General features: G+C 52.4%; 2 protein-coding genes across 4 annotated transcripts in view; both read right to left on the bottom strand.

Annotated features, from left to right (window-relative positions):
* UBOX5 (U-box domain containing 5) overlaps positions 1-22,537 on the bottom strand; it is a 75,648-nt gene that overhangs the window by 29,340 nt on the left and 23,771 nt on the right. Inside the window, exon 2 of one of the 3 annotated variants that reach the window (XM_063925330.1) lies at positions 4,987-5,071. The exons of the other annotated variants lie outside the window; for them this stretch is intronic. The gene's annotated coding sequence lies outside the window, so the exon portion shown is untranslated. The remainder of the gene's footprint in view (positions 1-4,986; positions 5,072-22,537) is intronic. 3 annotated transcript variants of the gene reach the window in all.
* On the bottom strand, positions 2,400-4,980 carry FASTKD5 (FAST kinase domains 5). Its single transcript, XM_063925328.1, has one exon. The coding sequence runs from the start codon at positions 4,903-4,905 to the stop codon at positions 2,710-2,712; it is 2,196 nt and encodes a 731-aa protein (XP_063781398.1). The 5' UTR covers positions 4,906-4,980; the 3' UTR covers positions 2,400-2,709.

The raw sequence follows: 22,537 nt of genomic DNA, 5'->3' as shown, positions 1-22,537 counted from the left end.
GCAGCTCGCCGTGTATGGGGCACGCAGGGCAACGCAGCTCACCGCGTATGGGGCACACAGGGCAACGCAGCTCACCGCGTATGGGGCACACAGGGCAACGCAGCTCACCGTGTATGGGGCACACAGGGCAACGCAGCTCACCGCGTATGGGGCACACAGGGCAACGCAGCTCACCGCGTATGGGGCACACAGGGCATCTACAGACGAGTCAGCCCATACAGATCATTGTACAGCGTGAAAGAAGCCTGCAATGGACACACAGTTCTCGGATAGTAGTGGCCTCTGTCAGCCAGATAATGCGCCAGGCCACACTGCAATAACTGTTCAGTGATGGTTTGAGGAAAGTGATCAAGAGATGAAGGTGTTGACTCAAGCCTCTAAATTCTCCGGATCTCAATCTGATCGAATGTGCTGGAAAAACAAGTCCGAGCCACGGAGGCCCACGCCTAACTTACAGGGTCTGCTGCTAACGTCTTGGTGCCAGATATCACAGGACACCGTCAGAGCTGTTTTGGCGGCACAATGTGGTCCTACACAATATTAGGCAGGTGGTCTTTATGTTATGGCTGATCAGTGTCTATAACTGTACATATACGGGGGGTTGGGGGGGGGGTGTAAAATTAATGATAAATGACGATTTCATTCTAATATTACTACATATCATGAATATTTGACTCATTTTCTAAAGCTAAGCAGGGAAAGCAGTAAACGTGTATGTAACAGGTGAGGCGTAATACATTATAAAGGATTGCAACGCCATCTGCTGGGCAATTGCAACTACTGCAAAAAAAAAAAAGAAAAAAATCACAGTCAGCCACTAGAGGTCAGCACCATGCACACTAACACGTTCTTCTATGTAACTGCATGAGATTTTCAGCATGTCAGACTAACACATTCCTAGTGCGCAAATGTCCCGCGTTTTGTGTCAAAAGTGACTAAGGGGGTCATTCAGAGTTGATCGCTCGCTGCCGTTTTTCGCAGCACAGAGGTTACTACTGCGCATGCGTATGCACCACAATGCACAGGCGCGTCGTATCGGTACAAAGCGGATCGTTGCTGAGCGATGGATTTAACAAAGAATCCATTCGCACAGCCAATCGCAAGGAGATTGACAGGAAGAGGGCGTTTATGGGTGTCAACTGACCGTTTTCAGGACGGGTGTCTGACGTCAGTTCCGGGACCAAAAAGACTGAAGTGATCGCAGCGGATGAGTAAGTTCAGAGCTACTCAGAAACTGCAAAAAACTTTTTTGTGCTGTTGGCTGCACAAGCGTTCGCACACTGTCAATAACCTTTGGTGAGCCCATGTGATCTAAATTTTCGCACCCTCCTGTCGCTGACCGGCGATGCCTGTTGGTGTTGTCCAATGCGCATTACGGTACATACGCAGTTAGGACCAGACTTAGTGTTCACGCTAGGCCAGAGGTTCCCAAACTGTGTGCCGTGGCTCCCTGGGGTGCCTCGGGACACTTGCAGGGGTGCCCTGGGTTGGTGGTCCAGGACCAATTAAAATTATTCATGGTCAATATAATAGGCAAAACCAGTGCTGGAGGCTGCAAGTCATGAAATATGTGGCCAAGCAGAAGCAAATCTTGTCCCTCACCATACAACTGACCCTAAGGATGACATATAAACGCAATCTACTTAATGTAATATTTCTTTTTAAATTTCTCAATAAGACATTTTTGGCCTAGGGCTGCCGTGAAAAAAATTCTGATGATATTCTAGGGCACCGTGATTCAAGAAAGTTTGGATACAACTGCGCTAGGCTGTTTTAGCAGGGCGCCGCGCCCTGCCCAAGTCTACATAGGGGTGCATGAAAAAGCTTGTGGCCACAGTTATAAAATTATTCAAATATTCCTAGCTTTTGGGGTGGTGAGTGCTGTGGTTTTGTATCCGTGTGTATATTGCAGGGATAATCTTTGGTTAACTTTTATTAACTGTGGACACAAGCTTTCTCATGCACCCCTATGTAGACTCAATTATCCTGAACTGTGTCCTTAGTAATTTATCAGCCAGTGTCAGGTGACTAGTGTACCTTTAAAAGCCATAAGGTATGTGGCAGGTGCACATTAAACAAAGTAGGCATATTTGCAGTTATATTACGTGTGAAACAGTTGCCAAATTTTAAGACTCTGTGATAGTGTAGGACCTGTGGGAAGGTGGGGTACCTTGGCGATCGGATTGCAGGCTTCTATGCATTGGTCAATTCATTAACTAAACCCCCATCATTTATTTATTGATGTTGTGAGAATAAGTGAGCTTGCTATGGTGAGTGCTGAATTTTCTGCTTGTATTTATTTAAGTATGTGGTCATGGGCTACATGCACCCCCCCCCCCCCCCTTCCCCCCCAATATGAGTGTTTTTTACTATTTGGTAAATAATTATAGAAATGAAAATCGCAATTCCATAAATTTAATATATACAGAAATTTAGGTATACAATAAAGAAAAGAAAAAAATACTAAAAATTGGTCGACTACAGTATGCAGGTAAATTAGGTAGCTTTATAGAACAGAAATGTGTTTTTTGGCGCATGTTATAAAAGGTGTTGTTTCTGGCAGCTCCCGTTTGTCACATCAGTGTACAATCCATAAATGTGCAACATAGACTATAACACCACACATGCTCTAGGTTTAAGCTTGAATACTGTATAGAAAACAAATACTGATGAATTCTTGCAGCGGTCGCACAACAACCAACAGTCACATTAATCATAATGTACGGAGCCAAAAACTTTGTAGTGTAGATAGGCAAGCTGCTCCGACTGTGTACGCTTTGTTAGAGGATACCATTCCCAGTACGGCAGTTCCACCACTACATATCCCAGCTTCCGCAACTGCCGTCTTTTCAAGTTGTGAAGACCCAACAGGCGTTTCATTCCGTAGCAGTAATGATTGCGGTTTGTAACTTGAATTGCCAGCTTAAGGGTGTCCGTACGGCACAAAGGCTCTTGACTTAACTTGTCTCCCAAGTTCATCTTGAACAATAAGTTGTCCGTGATCAGAAAACCATTGCGTTTCTGGAGTTTATGAATGGGGACATCCACTGAATGGTCATCACTATTTTCAGAGTTCTGTTTTGAGTTCATATCCAGTAATTGACCGTCGAAGCCATCAGTAACCTCAGGGCTCAAGGGCTTCGGTTGAGGTTGACCACCGGTAGCAACACTGGCATTTATAGCGATAGGCTTGTTGTAGATATCCAGGTGGACCTCCAGATCTCTTGATCTGGTATGAGGTAAAATCATGTGGTTCTTTACAAACTCCGGGCCGCCCAACATAATTTCCAACAATGAGGCCGCTTTAAGGAACTCGGCCTTCAAGTATATTTCCTGGTTGGACAAATTTAACAGCATTTCTGTTATTTCTTGTTGGAGCTCTGGTAGAAGAGTTTGACCTTTGTATTCGGGACACTCAATTTGTACACTGCCAGCTATAGTGAAGAGATCCTTCTTAAGTTCAAATAAACTTATTTTAGTAGACTGTGTGATAAACTTCTCGCTTAAGGCCAGTTCAATGAGATCCAATGGGAACCGTTCGCAGAAGGCTAGGGCCATCAAGCAAGTGAGGAAGTGCTCAGGAAAGACCTCAAATTCCCTCATATTCTTGCGAATTTCGTTGATCAAAGCAGGGTAAAATGTATCGGCATTTGACGGTTCATAGGTAAGAATGCCAAAAGCCCACAGGAACTTGGCAATGTCTTTACTGCGGCAGTAAGATGCACGGTCTGGAATAGCCAAGGCTACGGCATCCATGAGGTCCTCATTCATGATATGCATTGAAGCAAAGGACAAGGTGACATGCATGATACCCTGAATGCCCATATCGGGTATGCGTTTAGGAACAACCTTCCCAACTTGCCGGAAAAAGTCTATATGGTCTACGCGGGTGAATCTGAACATTTTGAGGGTATTGACCAAGGAGTAACTGCTGATGTCTTCCATATTTTGTATAATTTTATTACCAAATTTTCTCATGAGGTACTCGGACAATCCGTTACCAGTCTTAAAGTATCCTAAACAAATAGCACCAATTTCTTCTACATTTATGGAGTTAAGGTAACGTAAGACCATGGATTCAAGTTTCTTCATCAACTCTTTAGGGACATGCCTGCCTTCACCAATAATATATACGAGTTGTACTACCTGGGCTAAATCTAGGTCCATACAATGTAACTGCATGTAGCTGTACATGTTGTCCAAGAACTTAGGGACACTACAACAGAGACATCTCCATGTGTCTGCCACACGCAACAGCTCACTGGTAGATAGGTCCCACACCCTACGACTAAACTCTAGCTCATAATCTTTCAGCATTGACTGCTTTGGAGGGATCTTGAGCCGCACAAAGGAACCAAGCATGCGAATGAGCTCTGTGTTGGTGTAGAGGCGAAGTCTTTCAGTGCTGAGACTACAGAGCACCTCAAAAGTTTTATTTGCTCTTAGCGTCCCAATTTGCCTTTTAGGTAGAAAACTCAGCTTCTCCCAAAAATCTGCTATTTTGCTGGTGGCTAGATTATTGCCAAGAGCTACCTCCTGTAGAATGGCCACACGTTCCCCAGTGGAAGTGTCCATTGGATGATCAGCACTGTAGCACACCAATCTGTATTCCGGTCGACATTGCTGGAAAAACCTTGGAACTGACAAAGTGTCGAATGATTCCACAGTGTACGATTTCCCTGTTCGGATTTGTGCGAAAGGGTCTATAAGTTTTGTTTCAGATGTCTCCCTAGAACCCACCAAGATTTGCTTTTTACTTGTAGGCCAAATCCTAGATCTAGTGGTGGAATGTTGTCTTTTATAGTCACGTTCTGCAGTGGGGTTGTAGAGACCCGGACTCTCTTGAAGGTCTGCTCCATAGCTGTTGGCTTTTTTGAAACTAGCAGAAGTCTTTGCAGAGTCCATAGCAGTAGGCCGATCATCTGTAGCCTTAGTACTTGTCCACCTAGTAAAAGATGAGAGAGTGGCTGCCCGGCAAACACCTACTTGTAGCCTTCGATATATTGCACTGGTCATAGATCTTGCTGTAGCCATGGGTCTTGTAGTGTCAAGTCAGACGGGTGTCCGAGTACTGAAAAAAGGGCAGACGAAGAATGAAGATGAGTGTCTTCCATCGATATAATTAATGAAGCCTTAACTGTACAGAATTAAAATCTGATTGAAAGGAACACAAATAAAAGGGACTATCCATGTGTGCTGCAATAGGAAGAGGGCGTAACGCGAACACTGGGCTCATCGCTAAGCAGCTTGATGTACGTTTCCTTCGCAGGAACAGAGTGTCGCATCTTAATAAATCCTCATAAAAGTCCTACAATACAACTGCAAACTAGGTCACACTCTTAGTTGCTTTTGTTAATTTGCTTCTACAGTCCCTGAAATCCGCATTTATTCAGTACAACAGTCCACAGGTATTGTGCGATTGCAGAGTATTGCAGGGGACAAACAATCTTTTAACGCAACCTAGAAAATTAAATCTAACCCCTGACCGGGCCTGTAGGTAATTCCATGCTGGTTTTATATATGCCCTTGCTAGTGTTTTGTCAGGTCCCTGCAGGGTTGGACTGGCCTACAGGGGTGCAGGGGAAACCACCGGTGGGCCCCACTGTCCGGGGGGCCCTTCCCCTCCACTATGGATCAGGTTCCAGACTGTGTACTTGAATTGTACATTATACATGTTACCTTATACTACACAGGACTATGGTGTATTAGTGGTACATTATCATGCATGCATTAGCAGTATTTACTATATATATTTATCAAGGAGCCCAGCCCATGCACTTTCTCATGGTTAGGTAAATCAATGTGGTGGCTGGTCACACCCCTTCAGGAGACTGGCCACACCTCTAAACATGGGCCCCTACCACTGCAATCCCCCGGTGGGGGAACAGAGAATTCATTACAGACCGCATATGATGCTTCACAGATAGCATTTCCGGGGCTTGAGTACTTTTTCCCAAAGTTTAATTCTGAATTCACTATTAATTCACTAAGTACTTAGGAATAGCATTTTGTGTCACAAATTAGTATAAAGCAGCAGATTAAGTATAACGATGGGTGGCGCATGTCATTAAAAAAAGACGTCTTTTGTCTTTTTTACGCAGATCGCTTATATCTGCCCGATGTTTGCATCTTAATTTGTTAATTGTGTACTACAGATGTGTCCTCAAACACTGTTACTCAAGTTGCAGCAAACAGGGGCTCAGAGAGTTAAGCCGGGCCCGGTAAGGGGGAGGGGCGTGGCTTTAAAAAAAGTGGGCCTGGCGACACGTTAATTTTAAATTAAGCAAATAATACAACTATTGCTGGTACGGGGGGCGCCATTTTAACAGGGGAGGCAAAGAGGGGCGTGGGGGAGGGCACCCACTTCCTACCTGACTTGGTTTGGAAGTGGGTCCCTCCTCCCCGGCCAGCGCCATTTTCCCAATGATATTTGGGAAGATGATGCTTGTCACTACAGAGAAAAGACTCTGGCTCTATGCTTTCAATGTGCGGTGCCATCTTTCCGAAGATATCACCGTTGTGCCTCCAGCAGCCCAGGTAATTAGCACCTGACCCCCCCCCCCCCCTTCCACCAAAACCGAACATCTTATTCACAAACAAAAAATGGGAAGCAACAAAAGTGCTGATCTATCTGATGTGTGACCGAGTCTGACCCTGTGTAAGAAGTGCTACCATGCAAAAGCCGTGGCTTTTCTCATGCCATGTTTCACTGTGCTTCATCTGTGACTTTGTACTTGTCTAACACTAATTACTGTGTGGTTAGTTACAGCCCAGTGTCCCTAGTACATTGTAAATGGTGTTCCGCTGTGTCTGAGATGTTAATAAGACACAAAATTGTAAGAAAAGTACAGTACGTTGAAAACTGAAAAGTGTGCTGCGCTACGCCTTTGCATGGATAGAGCCAACGGTCCAATCTGCACCTCATCCATTCATCTGTCTCTTAAGTTCTTCTTTGTTTAATTTGTAAAAACTTTTTCCTCACACTGTAGCCCTGCATGACATTATACACATTACTGAGCTAAACGTAGATAATAAACTGGACTGCTGCTAAAAATGATGTCATCACATTGGCATGTACTGACAGTTGGTCTGAACTCTGACTCCTCCCACCAGTGTCAGTGATGTCACTTTCAGAGATATCTGGTATAATTACGCATCTACAGTCTCCAAACAGTTATTTCCCATACTGACTCATCACATACCCTTCATGACGACAACACAGACACTCCTGATAATCACCCAGTAATAACATTCACAGCATTATCCGAAACCAACTATATACAGTATAACAGTATAGAAAGAAAGGAAAAAGTTGCATAGAGATATCTGCACAAGCCTTAGGGAGAAAATACTCTCTAGAGGAGAAAAAGTGAGGCTGACCCAAAAAGTACAATACAATGTAAATATGAACAGAGATACATAATGAAGTGCAGATAAAAATTACATCATATTGGTGTGCAAATGTGCACATTGGACCTAACGTGCAAAGTGCACATACCACATCTTATTAAAAATATATAAAAAATACTTCAAAGCACCATGCAAACCCCCTTCCTAAGCAAATACTTAATAATTACAACAGCCCTCAATAAAGTTTAACACAATCCACGCATGAGCACACAGGCTAAACAGTGATATGCACAGCCAGTCTCTGGTGGGTACGACAACAACTGCAAGGCCTGAAGACGGACTCACAAAGGAGGAGGCACTGTGGTTTAGAAAGAGAGGAGAGAGAAAAGCAAGAAATAGAGGGGCAGGAGAGAAACCGACAGATGGGTAATGGAGGAAGATGGGGAAAAAGCAAGGCAGAGTAGGGGTAACGAAAAAGACAATAGAAGGAGAGAGAAAAAGAGGGGAATAGAAAAAGAAAAAGGAAAGAGACAGGACGTCAGTCATAAATAGAAATAGATGAGAGGGACAAATGATTTGAGATATGCAGTATGTAGTTGGAATGAAGGTAGTGTTGAAGAGAGACAGGGGAAAGAAGAGAGAGAGAGACAGGGGAAAGAAGAGAGAGAGAGACAGGGGAAAGAAGAGAGAGAGAGACAGGGGAAAGGAGAGAGAGAGAGAGAGAGAGAGAGAGAGAGAGAGAGAGAGAGAGAGAGGGAGAGGGAGAGGGAGAGGGAGAGGGAGAGGGGGGAGGAGAGAGAGAGAGAGAGACAGGGGAAAGGAGAGAGAGAGAGAGCGAGAGAGAGGGGGGGGAAGGAGAGAGAGAGAGAGAGAGAGGGGGGGGGAAGGAGAGAGAGAGAGAGAGAGAGAGAGAGAGAGAGACAGGGGAAAGGAGAGCGAGAGAGAGACAGAGGAAAGGAGAGCGGAGAGAGAGAGGGGAAAGGAGAGAGAGAGAGGGGAGAGAGAGAGAGAGAGAGAGAGAGGGGAAAGGAGAGAGAGAGAGACAGAGGAAAGGAGAGAGAGAGAGACAGGGGAAAGAAGAGAGACAGGGGAAAGAAGAGAGAGAGACAGGGGAAAGAAGAGAGAGAGACAGGGGAAAGAAGAGAGAGAGACAGGGGAAAGAAGAGAGAGAGAGAGACAGGGGAAAGAAGAGAGAGAGAGAGACAGGGAAAAGAAGAGAGAGAGAGACAGGGAAAAGAAGAGAGAGAGAGAGACAGGGAAAAGAAGAGAGAGAGAGACAGGGAAAAGAAGAGAGAGAGACAGGGAAAAGAAGAGAGAGAGACAGGGAAAAGAAGAGAGAGAGACAGGGGAAAGAAAGAAAAAAAAACACCCCGAAAAAAAACCCCTTCTTTTTGTCCTTCCATTCACAGCAGAAAATTCCCTCCTCTGTCACACTGCACTAGACATTCTATCCCACTACCCCTCCACAGGCCTCAGTCACACTGTACCAACTCATCTATCCCACTATAGCAGGCATGTCCAAACTGCGGCCCTCCAGCTGTTGTGAAACTACATATCCCAGCATGCCCTGACACAGTTTTGCTGTCAGAGAATGCTAAAGCTGTGTCATGGCATGCTGGGATGTGTAGTTTCTCAACAGCTGGAGGGCCGCAGTTTGGACATGCCTGCACTATAGGCCCTCCGCTGCCCTCATTCACACTGAACCAGCTCTACTATCCAACCAGCACAGCCCCTCCTCTGCCCCCAGTCACATTAAACCACCTCCTCTATCCCACCAGCACAGCCCCTCCTCTGTCCATCAGTCACACTGCACCAGCTTCTCTATCCCACTAGAACAGCCCCTCCTCTGCCCTCAGTCACACTGCACCAGCTCCTTTATACAACAGCACAGCCCCTCCCTCCCTCTGTCCTCAGTCACACTGCACCAACTCCTCTATCCCACCAGCACAGCACCTCCACTGCCCCTAGTCACATTGTACCAACTCCTCTATCCCACAAGCACAGCACTACCTCCACCCTCAGTCACCCTAAACCAGCTCCTTTATCCACCAGTACAGCCCCTCCTCTACTCTCAGTCACACAGCACCAACTCCTCTCTCCCACCTGCACAGCCTCTCCTCTGCCCTCAGTCACACTGATCCAGCTTCTCTATCCCACCAGCACAGCCCTTCCTCTGCCCCTCAGTCACACTGCACCAGCTCTTCTATCCCACCAGCACAGCCCCTCCTATGCCCCTCAGTCACACTGCACCAGCTCCACTATCCCACCAGCACAGCTCCTTCTCTGCCCTCAGTCACACTGCACCAGCTCCTCTATCCCACCAGCACAGCCCCTCCTCTGCTTTCAGTCACACTGCACCAGCTGCTTTGTCCCACCAGCACAGCCCCTCCTCTACTCTCAGTCACACTGATCCAGCTCCTCTATCCCACCAGCACAGCCCCTCAGTCACACTGCACCAGCTCCTCTATCCCACAAGCACAGCCCCTCCTCTGTCCCCAGTCACATTGAACCAGCTCCTCCCTCCCACCAGCACAGTCCCTCCTCTGCCCTCAGTCACACTGACCAGCTTCTTTAACCCACCAGCACAGCCCTTCCTCTGCCCTCAGTCACACTGCACCAAATCCTCTATCCCACCAGCACAGCCTCCCCACCTCTACCTTCAGTCACACTGCAACAACTTCTATATCACACCAGTGCAGCCCCTCCTCTGCTTTCATTCACAAAGCACCAGCTCCTCTATCCCACCAGCACAGCCCCTCCTCTGTCCTCAGTCACGCTGCACCAACTCCTTTGTCCCACCAGCACAGCCCCTCCTCTGCCCTCAGTCACGCTGCACCAGCTCCTTTGTCCCACCAGCACAGCTCCTCCTCTACTCTCAGTCACACTGATCCAGCTCCTCTATCCCACCAGCACAGCCCCTCAGTCACACTGCACCAGCTCCTCTATCCCACAAGCACAGCCCCTCCTCTGTCCCCAGTCACATTGAACCAGCTCCTCCCTCCCACCAGCACAGTCCCTCCTCTGCCCTCAGTCACACTGACCAGCTTCTTTAACCCACCAGCACAGCCCTTCCTCTGCCCTCAGTCACACTGCACCAAATCCTCTATCCCACCAGCACAGCCTCCCCACCTCCACCTTCAGTCACACTGCAACAACTTCTATATCACACCAGTGCAGCCCCTCCTCTGCTTTCATTCACAAAGCACCAGCTCCTCTATCCCACCAGCACAGCCCCTCCTCTGTCCTCAGTCACGCTGCACCAACTCCTTTGTCCCACCAGCACAGCCCCTCCTCTGCCCTCAGTCACGCTGCACCAGCTCCTTTGTCCCACCAGCACAGCCCCTCCTCTGCCCTCAGTCACGCTGCACCAGCTCCTTTGTCCCACCAGCACAGCTCCTCCTCTACTCTCAGTCACACTGATCCAGCTCCTCTATCCCACCAGCACAGCCCCTCAGTCACACTGCACCAGCTCCTCTATCCCACCAGCACAGCCCCTCCTCTGCCCCCAGTCACATTGTACCAACTCCTCTATCCCACCAGCACAGCCTCTCCTCTGCCCCCAGTCACATTGTACCAACTCCTCTATCCCACCAGCTCAGCCTCTCTTCTGGTTTCGGTCACAAAGCACCACCTCCTTTATCCCACCAGCACAGCCTCCCCACCTCTACCTTCAGTCACACTGCAACAACTTCTATATCACACCAGTGCAGCCCCTCCTCTGCTTTCATTCACAAAGCACCAGCTCCCTATCCCACCAGCACAGCCCCTCCTCTGTCCTCAGTCACACTGTACCAACTCATCTATCCCACTATAGCAGGCATGTCCAAACTGCGGCCCTCCAGCTGTTGTGAAACTACATATCCCAGCATGCCCTGACACAGTTTTGCTGTCAGAGAATGCTAAAGCTGTGTCATGGCATGCTGGGATGTGTAGTTTCTCAACAGCTGGAGGGCCGCAGTTTGGACATGCCTGCACTATAGCCCCTCCTCTGCCCTCATTCACACTGAACCAGCTCTACTATCCAACCAGCACAGCCCCTCCTCTGCCCCCAGTCACATTAAACCACCTCCTCTATCCCACCAGCACAGCCCCTCCTCTGTCCATCAGTCACACTGCACCAGCTTCTCTATCCCACTAGCACAGCCCCTCCTCTGCCCTCAGTCACACTGCACCAGCTCCTTTATACAACAGCACAGCCCCTCCCTCCCTCTGTCCTCAGTCACACTGCACCAACTCCTCTATCCCACCAGCACAGCACCTCCACTGCCCCTAGTCACATTGTACCAACTCCTCTATCCCACAAGCACAGCACTACATCCACCCTCAGTCACCCTAAACCAGCTCCTTTATCCACCAGTACAGCCCCTCCTCTACTCTCAGTCACACAGCACCAACTCCTCTCTCCCACCTGCACAGCCTCTCCTCTGCCCTCAGTCACACTGATCCAGCTTCTCTATCCCACCAGCACAGCCCTTCCTCTGCCCCTCAGTCACACTGCACCAGCTCTTCTATCCCACCAGCACAGCCCCTCCTATGCCCCTCAGTCACACTGCACCAGCTCCACTATCCCACCAGCACAGCTCCTTCTCTGCCCTCAGTCACACTGCACCAGCTCCTCTATCCCACCAGCACAGCCCCTCCTCTGCTTTCAGTCACACTGCACCAGCTGCTTTGTCCCACCAGCACAGCCCCTCCTCTACTCTCAGTCACATTGATCCAGCTCCTCTATCCCACCAGCACAGCCCCTCAGTCACACTGCACCAGCTCCTCTATCCCACAAGCACAGCCCCTCCTCTGTCCCCAGTCACATTGAACCAGCTCCTCCCTCCCACCAGCACAGTCCCTCCTCTGCCCTCAGTCACACTGACCAGCTTCTTTAACCCACCAGCACAGCCCTTCCTCTGCCCTCAGTCACACTGCACCAAATCCTCTATCCCACCAGCACAGCCTCCCCACCTCTACCTTCAGTCACACTGCAACAACTTCTATATCACACCAGTGCAGCCCCTCCTCTGCTTTCATTCACAAAGCACCAGCTCCTCTATCCCACCAGCACAGCCCCTCCTCTGTCCTCAGTCACGCTGCACCAACTCCTTTGTCCCACCAGCACAGCCCCTCCTCTGCCCTCAGTCACGCTGCACCAGCTCCTTTGTCCCACCAGCACAGCTCCTCCTCTACTCTCAGTCACACTGATCCAGCTCCTCTATCCCACCAGCACAGCCCCTCAGTCACACTGCACCAGCTCCTCTATCCCACAAGCACAGCCCCTCCTCTGTCCCCAGTCACATTGAACCAGCTCCTCCCTCCCACCAGCACAGTCCCTCCTCTGCCCTCAGTCACACTGACCAGCTTCTTTAACCCACCAGCACAGCCCTTCCTCTGCCCTCAGTCACACTGCACCAAATCCTCTATCCCACCAGCACAGCCTCCCCACCTCCACCTTCAGTCACACTGCAACAACTTCTATATCACACCAGTGCAGCCCCTCCTCTGCTTTCATTCACAAAGCACCAGCTCCTCTATCCCACCAGCACAGCCCCTCCTCTGTCCTCAGTCACGCTGCACCAACTCCTTTGTCCCACCAGCACAGCCTCTCCTCTGCCCCCAGTCACATTGTACCAACTCCTCTATCCCACCAGCACAGCCTCTCCTCTGCCCCCAGTCACATTGTACCAACTCCTCTATCCCACCAGCACAGCCCCTCCTCTGCCCCCAGTCACATTGTACCAACTCCTCTATCCCACCAGCACAGCCTCTCCTCTGCCCCCAGTCACATTGTACCAACTCCTCTATCCCACCAGCTCAGCCTCTCTTCTGGTTTCGGTCACAAAGCACCACCTCCTTTATCCCACCAGCACAGCCTCCCCACCTCTACCTTCAGTCACACTGCAACAACTTCTATATCACACCAGTGCAGCCCCTCCTCTGCTTTCATTCACAAAGCACCAGCTCCCTATCCCACCAGCACAGCCCCTCCTCTGTCCTCAGTCACACTGTACCAACTCATCTATCCCACTATAGCAGGCATGTCCAAACTGCGGCCCTCCAGCTGTTGTGAAACTACATATCCCAGCATGCCCTGACACAGTTTTGCTGTCAGAGAATGCTAAAGCTGTGTCATGGCATGCTGGGATGTGTAGTTTCTCAACAGCTGGAGGGCCGCAGTTTGGACATGCCTGCACTATAGCCCCTCCTCTGCCCTCATTCACACTGAACCAGCTCTACTATCCAACCAGCACAGCCCCTCCTCTGCCCCCAGTCACATTAAACCACCTCCTCTATCCCACCAGCACAGCCCCTCCTCTGTCCATCAGTCACACTGCACCAGCTTCTCTATCCCACTAGCACAGCCCCTCCTCTGCCCTCAGTCACACTGCACCAGCTCCTTTATACAACAGCACAGCCCCTCCCTCCCTCTGTCCTCAGTCACACTGCACCAACTCCTCTATCCCACCAGCACAGCACCTCCACTGCCCCTAGTCACATTGTACCAACTCCTCTATCCCACAAGCACAGCACTACCTCCACCCTCAGTCACCCTAAACCAGCTCCTTTATCCACCAGTACAGCCCCTCCTCTACTCTCAGTCACACAGCACCAACTCCTCTCTCCCACCTGCACAGCCTCTCCTCTGCCCTCAGTCACACTGATCCAGCTTCTCTATCCCACCAGCACAGCCCTTCCTCTGCCCCTCAGTCACACTGCACCAGCTCTTCTATCCCACCAGCACAGCCCCTCCTATGCCCCTCAGTCACACTGCACCAGCTCCACTATCCCACCAGCACAGCTCCTTCTCTGCCCTCAGTCACACTGCACCAGCTCCTCTATCCCACCAGCACAGCCCCTCCTCTGCTTTCAGTCACACTGCACCAGCTGCTTTGTCCCACCAGCACAGCCCCTCCTCTACTCTGTCACACTGATCCAGCTCCTCTATCCCACCAGCACAGCCCCTCAGTCACACTGCACCAGCTCCTCTATCCCACAAGCACAGCCCCTCCTCTGTCCCCAGTCACATTGAACCAGCTCCTCCCTCCCACCAGCACAGTCCCTCCTCTGCCCTCAGTCACACTGACCAGCTTCTTTAACCCACCAGCACAGCCCTTCCTCTGCCCTCAGTCACACTGCACCAAATCCTCTATCCCACCAGCACAGCCTCCCCACCTCTACCTTCAGTCACACTGCAACAACTTCTATATCACACCAGTGCAGCCCCTCCTCTGCTTTCATTCACAAAGCACCAGCTCCTCTATCCCACCAGCACAGCCCCTCCTCTGTCCTCAGTCACGCTGCACCAACTCCTTTGTCCCACCAGCACAGCCCCTCCTCTGCCCTCAGTCACGCTGCACCAGCTCCTTTGTCCCACCAGCACAGCTCCTCCTCTACTCTCAGTCACACTGATCCAGCTCCTCTATCCCACCAGCACAGCCCCTCAGTCACACTGCACCAGCTCCTCTATCCCACAAGCACAGCCCCTCCTCTGTCCCCAGTCACATTGAACCAGCTCCTCCCTCCCACCAGCACAGTCCCTCCTCTGCCCTCAGTCACACTGACCAGCTTCTTTAACCCACCAGCACAGCCCTTCCTCTGCCCTCAGTCACACTGCACCAAATCCTCTATCCCACCAGCACAGCCTCCCCACCTCTACCTTCAGTCACACTGCAACAACTTCTATATCACACCAGTGCAGCCCCTCCTCTGCTTTCATTCACAAAGCACCAGCTCCTCTATCCCACCAGCACAGCCCCTCCTCTGTCCTCAGTCACGCTGCACCAACTCCTTTGTCCCACCAGCACTGCCCCTCCTCTGCCCTCAGTCACGCTGCACCAGCTCCTTTGTCCCACCAGCACAGCTCCTCCTCTACTCTCAGTCACACTGATCCAGCTCCTCTATCCCACCAGCACAGCCCCTCAGTCACACTGCACCAGCTCCTCTATCCCACAAGCACAGCCCCTCCTCTGTCCCCAGTCACATTGAACCAGCTCCTCCCTCCCACCAGCACAGTCCCTCCTCTGCCCTCAGTCACACTGACCAGCTTCTTTAACCCACCAGCACAGCCCTTCCTCTGCCCTCAGTCACACTGCACCAAATCCTCTATCCCACCAGCACAGCCTCCCCACCTCCACCTTCAGTCACACTGCAACAACTTCTATATCACACCAGTGCAGCCCCTCCTCTGCTTTCATTCACAAAGCACCAGCTCCTCTATCCCACCAGCACAGCCCCTCCTCTGTCCTCAGTCACGCTGCACCAACTCCTTTGTCCCACCAGCACAGCCTCTCCTCTGCCCCCAGTCACATTGTACCAACTCCTCTATCCCACCAGCACAGCCTCTCCTCTGCCCCCAGTCACATTGTACCAACTCCTCTATCCCACCAGCACAGCCCCTCCTCTGCCCCCAGTCACATTGTACCAACTCCTCTATCCCACCAGCACAGCCTCTCCTCTGCCCCCAGTCACATTGTACCAACTCCTCTATCCCACCAGCTCAGCCTCTCTTCTGGTTTCGGTCACAAAGCACCACCTCCTTTATCCCACCAGCACAGCCCTTCCTCTGCCCCTCAGTCACACTGCACCAGCTCTTCTATCCCACCAGCACAGCCCCTCCTATGCCCCTCAGTCACACTGCACCAGCTCCACTATCCCACCAGCACAGCTCCTTCTCTGCCCTCAGTCACACTGCACCAGCTCCTCTATCCCACCAGCACAGCCCCTCCTCTGCTTTCAGTCACACTGCACCAGCTGCTTTGTCCCACCAGCACAGCCCCTCCTCTACTCTCAGTCACACTGATCCAGCTCCTCTATCCCACCAGCACAGCCCCTCAGTCACACTGCACCAGCTCCTCTATCCCACAAGCACAGCCCCTCCTCTGTCCCCAGTCACATTGAACCAGCTCCTCCCTCCCACCAGCACAGTCCCTCCTCTGCCCTCAGTCACACTGACCAGCTTCTTTAACCCACCAGCACAGCCCTTCCTCTGCCCTCAGTCACACTGCACCAAATCCTCTATCCCACCAGCACAGCCTCCCCACCTCTACCTTCAGTCACACTGCAACAACTTCTATATCACACCAGTGCAGCCCCTCCTCTGCTTTCATTCACAAAGCACCAGCTCCTCTATCCCACCAGCACAGCCCCTCCTCTGTCCTCAGTCACGCTGCACCAACTCCTTTGTCCCACCAGCACAGCCCCTCCTCTGCCCTCAGTCACGCTGCACCAGCTCCTTTGTCCCACCAGCACAGCCCCTCCTCTGCCCTCAGTCACGCTGCACCAGCTCCTTTGTCCCACCAGCACAGCTCCTCCTCTACTCTCAGTCACACTGATCCAGCTCCTCTATCCCACCAGCACAGCCCCTCAGTCACACTGCACCAGCTCCTCTATCCCACCAGCACAGCCCCTCCTCTGCCCCCAGTCACATTGTACCAACTCCTCTATCCCACCAGCACAGCCTCTCCTCTGCCCCCAGTCACATTGTACCAACTCCTCTATCCCACCAGCTCAGCCTCTCTTCTGGTTTCGGTCACAAAGCACCACCTCCTTTATCCCACCAGCACAGCCTCCCCACCTCTACCTTCAGTCACACTGCAACAACTTCTATATCACACCAGTGCAGCCCCTCCTCTGCTTTCATTCACAAAGCACCAGCTCCCTATCCCACCAGCACAGCCCCTCCTCTGTCCTCAGTCACACTGTACCAACTCATCTATCCCACTATAGCAGGCATGTCCAAACTGCGGCCCTCCAGCTGTTGTGAAACTACATATCCCAGCATACCCTGACACAGTTTTGCTGTCAGAGAATGCTAAAGCTGTGTCATGGCATGCTGGGATGTGTAGTTTCTCAACAGCTGGAGGGCCGCAGTTTGGACATGCCTGCACTATAGCCCCTCCTCTGCCCTCATTCACACTGAACCAGCTCTACTATCCAACCAGCACAGCCCCTCCTCTGCCCCCAGTCACATTAAACCACCTCCTCTATCCCACCAGCACAGCCCCTCCTCTGTCCATCAGTCACACTGCACCAGCTTCTCTATCCCACTAGCACAGCCCCTCCTCTGCCCTCAGTCACACTGCACCAGCTCCTTTATACAACAGCACAGCCCCTCCCTCCCTCTGTCCTCAGTCACACTGCACCAACTCCTCTATCCCACCAGCACAGCACCTCCACTGCCCCTAGTCACATTGTACCAACTCCTCTATCCCACAAGCACAGCACTACCTCCACCCTCAGTCACCCTAAACCAGCTCCTTTATCCACCAGTACAGCCCCTCCTCTACTCTCAGTCACACAGCACCAACTCCTCTCTCCCACCTGCACAGCCTCTCCTCTGCCCTCAGTCACACTGATCCAGCTTCTCTATCCCACCAGCACAGCCCTTCCTCTGCCCCTCAGTCACACTGCACCAGCTCTTCTATCCCACCAGCACAGCCCCTCCTATGCCCCTCAGTCACACTGCACCAGCTCCACTATCCCACCAGCACAGCTCCTTCTCTGCCCTCAGTCACACTGCACCAGCTCCTCTATCCCACCAGCACAGCCCCTCCTCTGCTTTCAGTCACACTGCACCAGCTGCTTTGTCCCACCAGCACAGCCCCTCCTCTACTCTCAGTCACACTGATCCAGCTCCTCTATCCCACCAGCACAGCCCCTCAGTCACACTGCACCAGCTCCTCTATCCCACAAGCACAGCCCCTCCTCTGTCCCCAGTCACATTGAACCAGCTCCTCCCTCCCACCAGCACAGTCCCTCCTCTGCCCTCAGTCACACTGACCAGCTTCTTTAACCCACCAGCACAGCCCTTCCTCTGCCCTCAGTCACACTGCACCAAATCCTCTATCCCACCAGCACAGCCTCCCCACCTCTACCTTCAGTCACACTGCAACAACTTCTATATCACACCAGTGCAGCCCCTCCTCTGCTTTCATTCACAAAGCACCAGCTCCTCTATCCCACCAGCACAGCCCCTCCTCTGTCCTCAGTCACGCTGCACCAACTCCTTTGTCCCACCAGCACAGCCCCTCCTCTGCCCTCAGTCACGCTGCACCAGCTCCTTTGTCCCACCAGCACAGCTCCTCCTCTACTCTCAGTCACACTGATCCAGCTCCTCTATCCCACCAGCACAGTCCCTCAGTCACACTGCACCAGCTCCTCTATCCCACAAGCACAGCCCCTCCTCTGTCCCCAGTCACATTGAACCAGCTCCTCCCTCCCACCAGCACAGTCCCTCCTCTGCCCTCAGTCACACTGACCAGCTTCTTTAACCCACCAGCACAGCCCTTCCTCTGCCCTCAGTCACACTGCACCAAATCCTCTATCCCACCAGCACAGCCTCCCCACCTCCACCTTCAGTCACACTGCAACAACTTCTATATCACACCAGTGCAGCCCCTCCTCTGCTTTCATTCACAAAGCACCAGCTCCTCTATCCCACCAGCACAGCCCCTCCTCTGTCCTCAGTCACGCTGCACCAACTCCTTTGTCCCACCAGCACAGCCTCTCCTCTGCCCCCAGTCACATTGTACCAACTCCTCTATCCCACCAGCACAGCCTCTCCTCTGCCCCCAGTCACATTGTACCAACTCCTCTATCCCACCAGCACAGCCCCTCCTCTGCCCCCAGTCACATTGTACCAACTCCTCTATCCCACCAGCACAGCCTCTCCTCTGCCCCCAGTCACATTGTACCAACTCCTCTATCCCACCAGCTCAGCCTCTCTTCTGGTTTCGGTCACAAAGCACCACCTCCTTTATCCCACCAGCACAGCCTCCCCACCTCTACCTTCAGTCACACTGCAACAACTTCTATATCACACCAGTGCAGCCCCTCCTCTGCTTTCATTCACAAAGCACCAGCTCCCTATCCCACCAGCACAGCCCCTCCTCTGTCCTCAGTCACACTGTACCAACTCATCTATCCCACTATAGCAGGCATGTCCAAACTGCGGCCCTCCAGCTGTTGTGAAACTACATATCCCAGCATGCCCTGACACAGTTTTGCTGTCAGAGAATGCTAAAGCTGTGTCATGGCATGCTGGGATGTGTAGTTTCTCAACAGCTGGAGGGCCGCAGTTTGGACATGCCTGCACTATAGCCCCTCCTCTGCCCTCATTCACACTGAACCAGCTCTACTATCCAACCAGCACAGCCCCTCCTCTGCCCCCAGTCACATTAAACCACCTCCTCTATCCCACCAGCACAGCCCCTCCTCTGTCCATCAGTCACACTGCACCAGCTTCTCTATCCCACTAGCACAGCCCCTCCTCTGCCCTCAGTCACACTGCACCAGCTCCTTTATACAACAGCACAGCCCCTCCCTCCCTCTGTCCTCAGTCACACTGCACCAACTCCTCTATCCCACCAGCACAGCACCTCCACTGCCCCTAGTCACATTGTACCAACTCCTCTATCCCACAAGCACAGCACTACCTCCACCCTCAGTCACCCTAAACCAGCTCCTTTATCCACCAGTACAGCCCCTCCTCTACTCTCAGTCACACAGCACCAACTCCTCTCTCCCACCTGCACAGCCTCTCCTCTGCCCTCAGTCACACTGATCCAGCTTCTCTATCCCACCAGCACAGCCCTTCCTCTGCCCCTCAGTCACACTGCACCAGCTCTTCTATCCCACCAGCACAGCCCCTCCTATGCCCCTCAGTCACACTGCACCAGCTCCACTATCCCACCAGCACAGCTCCTTCTCTGCCCTCAGTCACACTGCACCAGCTCCTCTATCCCACCAGCACAGCCCCTCCTCTGCTTTCAGTCACACTGCACCAGCTGCTTTGTCCCACCAGCACAGCCCCTCCTCTACTCTCAGTCACACTGATCCAGCTCCTCTATCCCACCAGCACAGCCCCTCAGTCACACTGCACCAGCTCCTCTATCCCACAAGCACAGCCCCTCCTCTGTCCCCAGTCACATTGAACCAGCTCCTCCCTCCCACCAGCACAGTCCCTCCTCTGCCCTCAGTCACACTGACCAGCTTCTTTAACCCACCAGCACAGCCCTTCCTCTGCCCTCAGTCACACTGCACCAAATCCTCTATCCCACCAGCACAGCCTCCCCACCTCTACCTTCAGTCACACTGCAACAACTTCTATATCACACCAGTGCAGCCCCTCCTCTGCTTTCATTCACAAAGCACCAGCTCCTCTATCCCACCAGCACAGCCCCTCCTCTGTCCTCAGTCACGCTGCACCAACTCCTTTGTCCCACCAGCACAGCCCCTCCTCTGCCCTCAGTCACGCTGCACCAGCTCCTTTGTCCCACCAGCACAGCTCCTCCTCTACTCTCAGTCACACTGATCCAGCTCCTCTATCCCACCAGCACAGCCCCTCAGTCACACTGCACCAGCTCCTCTATCCCACAAGCACAGCCCCTCCTCTGTCCCCAGTCACATTGAACCAGCTCCTCCCTCCCACCAGCACAGTCCCTCCTCTGCCCTCAGTCACACTGACCAGCTTCTTTAACCCACCAGCACAGCCCTTCCTCTGCCCTCAGTCACACTGCACCAAATCCTCTATCCCACCAGCACAGCCTCCCCACCTCTACCTTCAGTCACACTGCAACAACTTCTATATCACACCAGTGCAGCCCCTCCTCTGCTTTCATTCACAAAGCACCAGCTCCTCTATCCCACCAGCACAGCCCCTCCTCTGTCCTCAGTCACGCTGCACCAACTCCTTTGTCCCACCAGCACAGCCCCTCCTCTGCCCTCAGTCACGCTGCACCAGCTCCTTTGTCCCACCAGCACAGCTCCTCCTCTACTCTCAGTCACACTGATCCAGCTCCTCTATCCCACCAGCACAGCCCCTCAGTCACACTGCACCAGCTCCTCTATCCCACAAGCACAGCCCCTCCTCTGTCCCCAGTCACATTGAACCAGCTCCTCCCTCCCACCAGCACAGTCCCTCCTCTGCCCTCAGTCACACTGACCAGCTTCTTTAACCCACCAGCACAGCCCTTCCTCTGCCCTCAGTCACACTGCACCAAATCCTCTATCCCACCAGCACAGCCTCCCCACCTCCACCTTCAGTCACACTGCAACAACTTCTATATCACACCAGTGCAGCCCCTCCTCTGCTTTCATTCACAAAGCACCAGCTCCTCTATCCCACCAGCACAGCCCCTCCTCTGTCCTCAGTCACGCTGCACCAACTCCTTTGTCCCACCAGCACAGCCTCTCCTCTGCCCCCAGTCACATTGTACCAACTCCTCTATCCCACCAGCACAGCCTCTCCTCTGCCCCCAGTCACATTGTACCAACTCCTCTATCCCACCAGCACAGCCCCTCCTCTGCCCCCAGTCACATTGTACCAACTCCTCTATCCCACCAGCACAGCCTCTCCTCTGCCCCCAGTCACATTGTACCAACTCCTCTATCCCACCAGCTCAGCCTCTCTTCTGGTTTCGGTCACAAAGCACCACCTCCTTTATCCCACCAGCACAGCCCTTCCTCTGCCCCTCAGTCACACTGCACCAGCTCTTCTATCCCACCAGCACAGCCCCTCCTATGCCCCTCAGTCACACTGCACCAGCTCCACTATCCCACTAGCACAGCTCCTTCTCTGCCCTCAGTCACACTGCACCAGCTCCTCTATCCCACCAGCACAGCCCCTCCTCTGCTTTCAGTCACACTGCACCAGCTGCTTTGTCCCACCAGCACAGCCCCTCCTCTACTCTCAGTCACACTGATCCAGCTCCTCTATCCCACCAGCACAGCCCCTCAGTCACACTGCACCAGCTCCTCTATCCCACAAGCACAGTCCCTCCTCTGTCCCCAGTCACATTGAACCAGCTCCTCCCTCCCACCAGCACAGTCCCTCCTCTGCCCTCAGTCACACTGACCAGCTTCTTTAACCCACCAGCACAGCCGTTCCTCTGCCCTCAGTCACACTGCACCAAATCCTCTATCCCACCAGCACAGCCTCCCCACCTCTACCTTCAGTCACACTGCAACAACTTCTATATCACACCAGTGCAGCCCCTCCTCTGCTTTCATTCACAAAGCACCAGCTCCTCTATCCCACCAGCACAGCCCCTCCTCTGCCCTCAGTCACGCTGCACCAGCTCCTTTGTCCCACCAGCACAGCCCCTCCTCTGCCCTCAGTCACGCTGCACCAGCTCCTTTGTCCCACCAGCACAGCTCCTCCTCTACTCTCAGTCACACTGATCCAGCTCCTCTATCCCAC

This window comes from Pseudophryne corroboree, chromosome 1 (genome assembly GCF_028390025.1).
Source record: "Pseudophryne corroboree isolate aPseCor3 chromosome 1, aPseCor3.hap2, whole genome shotgun sequence".
Taxonomy (NCBI): domain Eukaryota; kingdom Metazoa; phylum Chordata; class Amphibia; order Anura; family Myobatrachidae; genus Pseudophryne; species Pseudophryne corroboree.
Note: the sequence above shows the minus strand (reverse complement) of the source record. Positions and strands in the feature narration are given on the sequence as shown.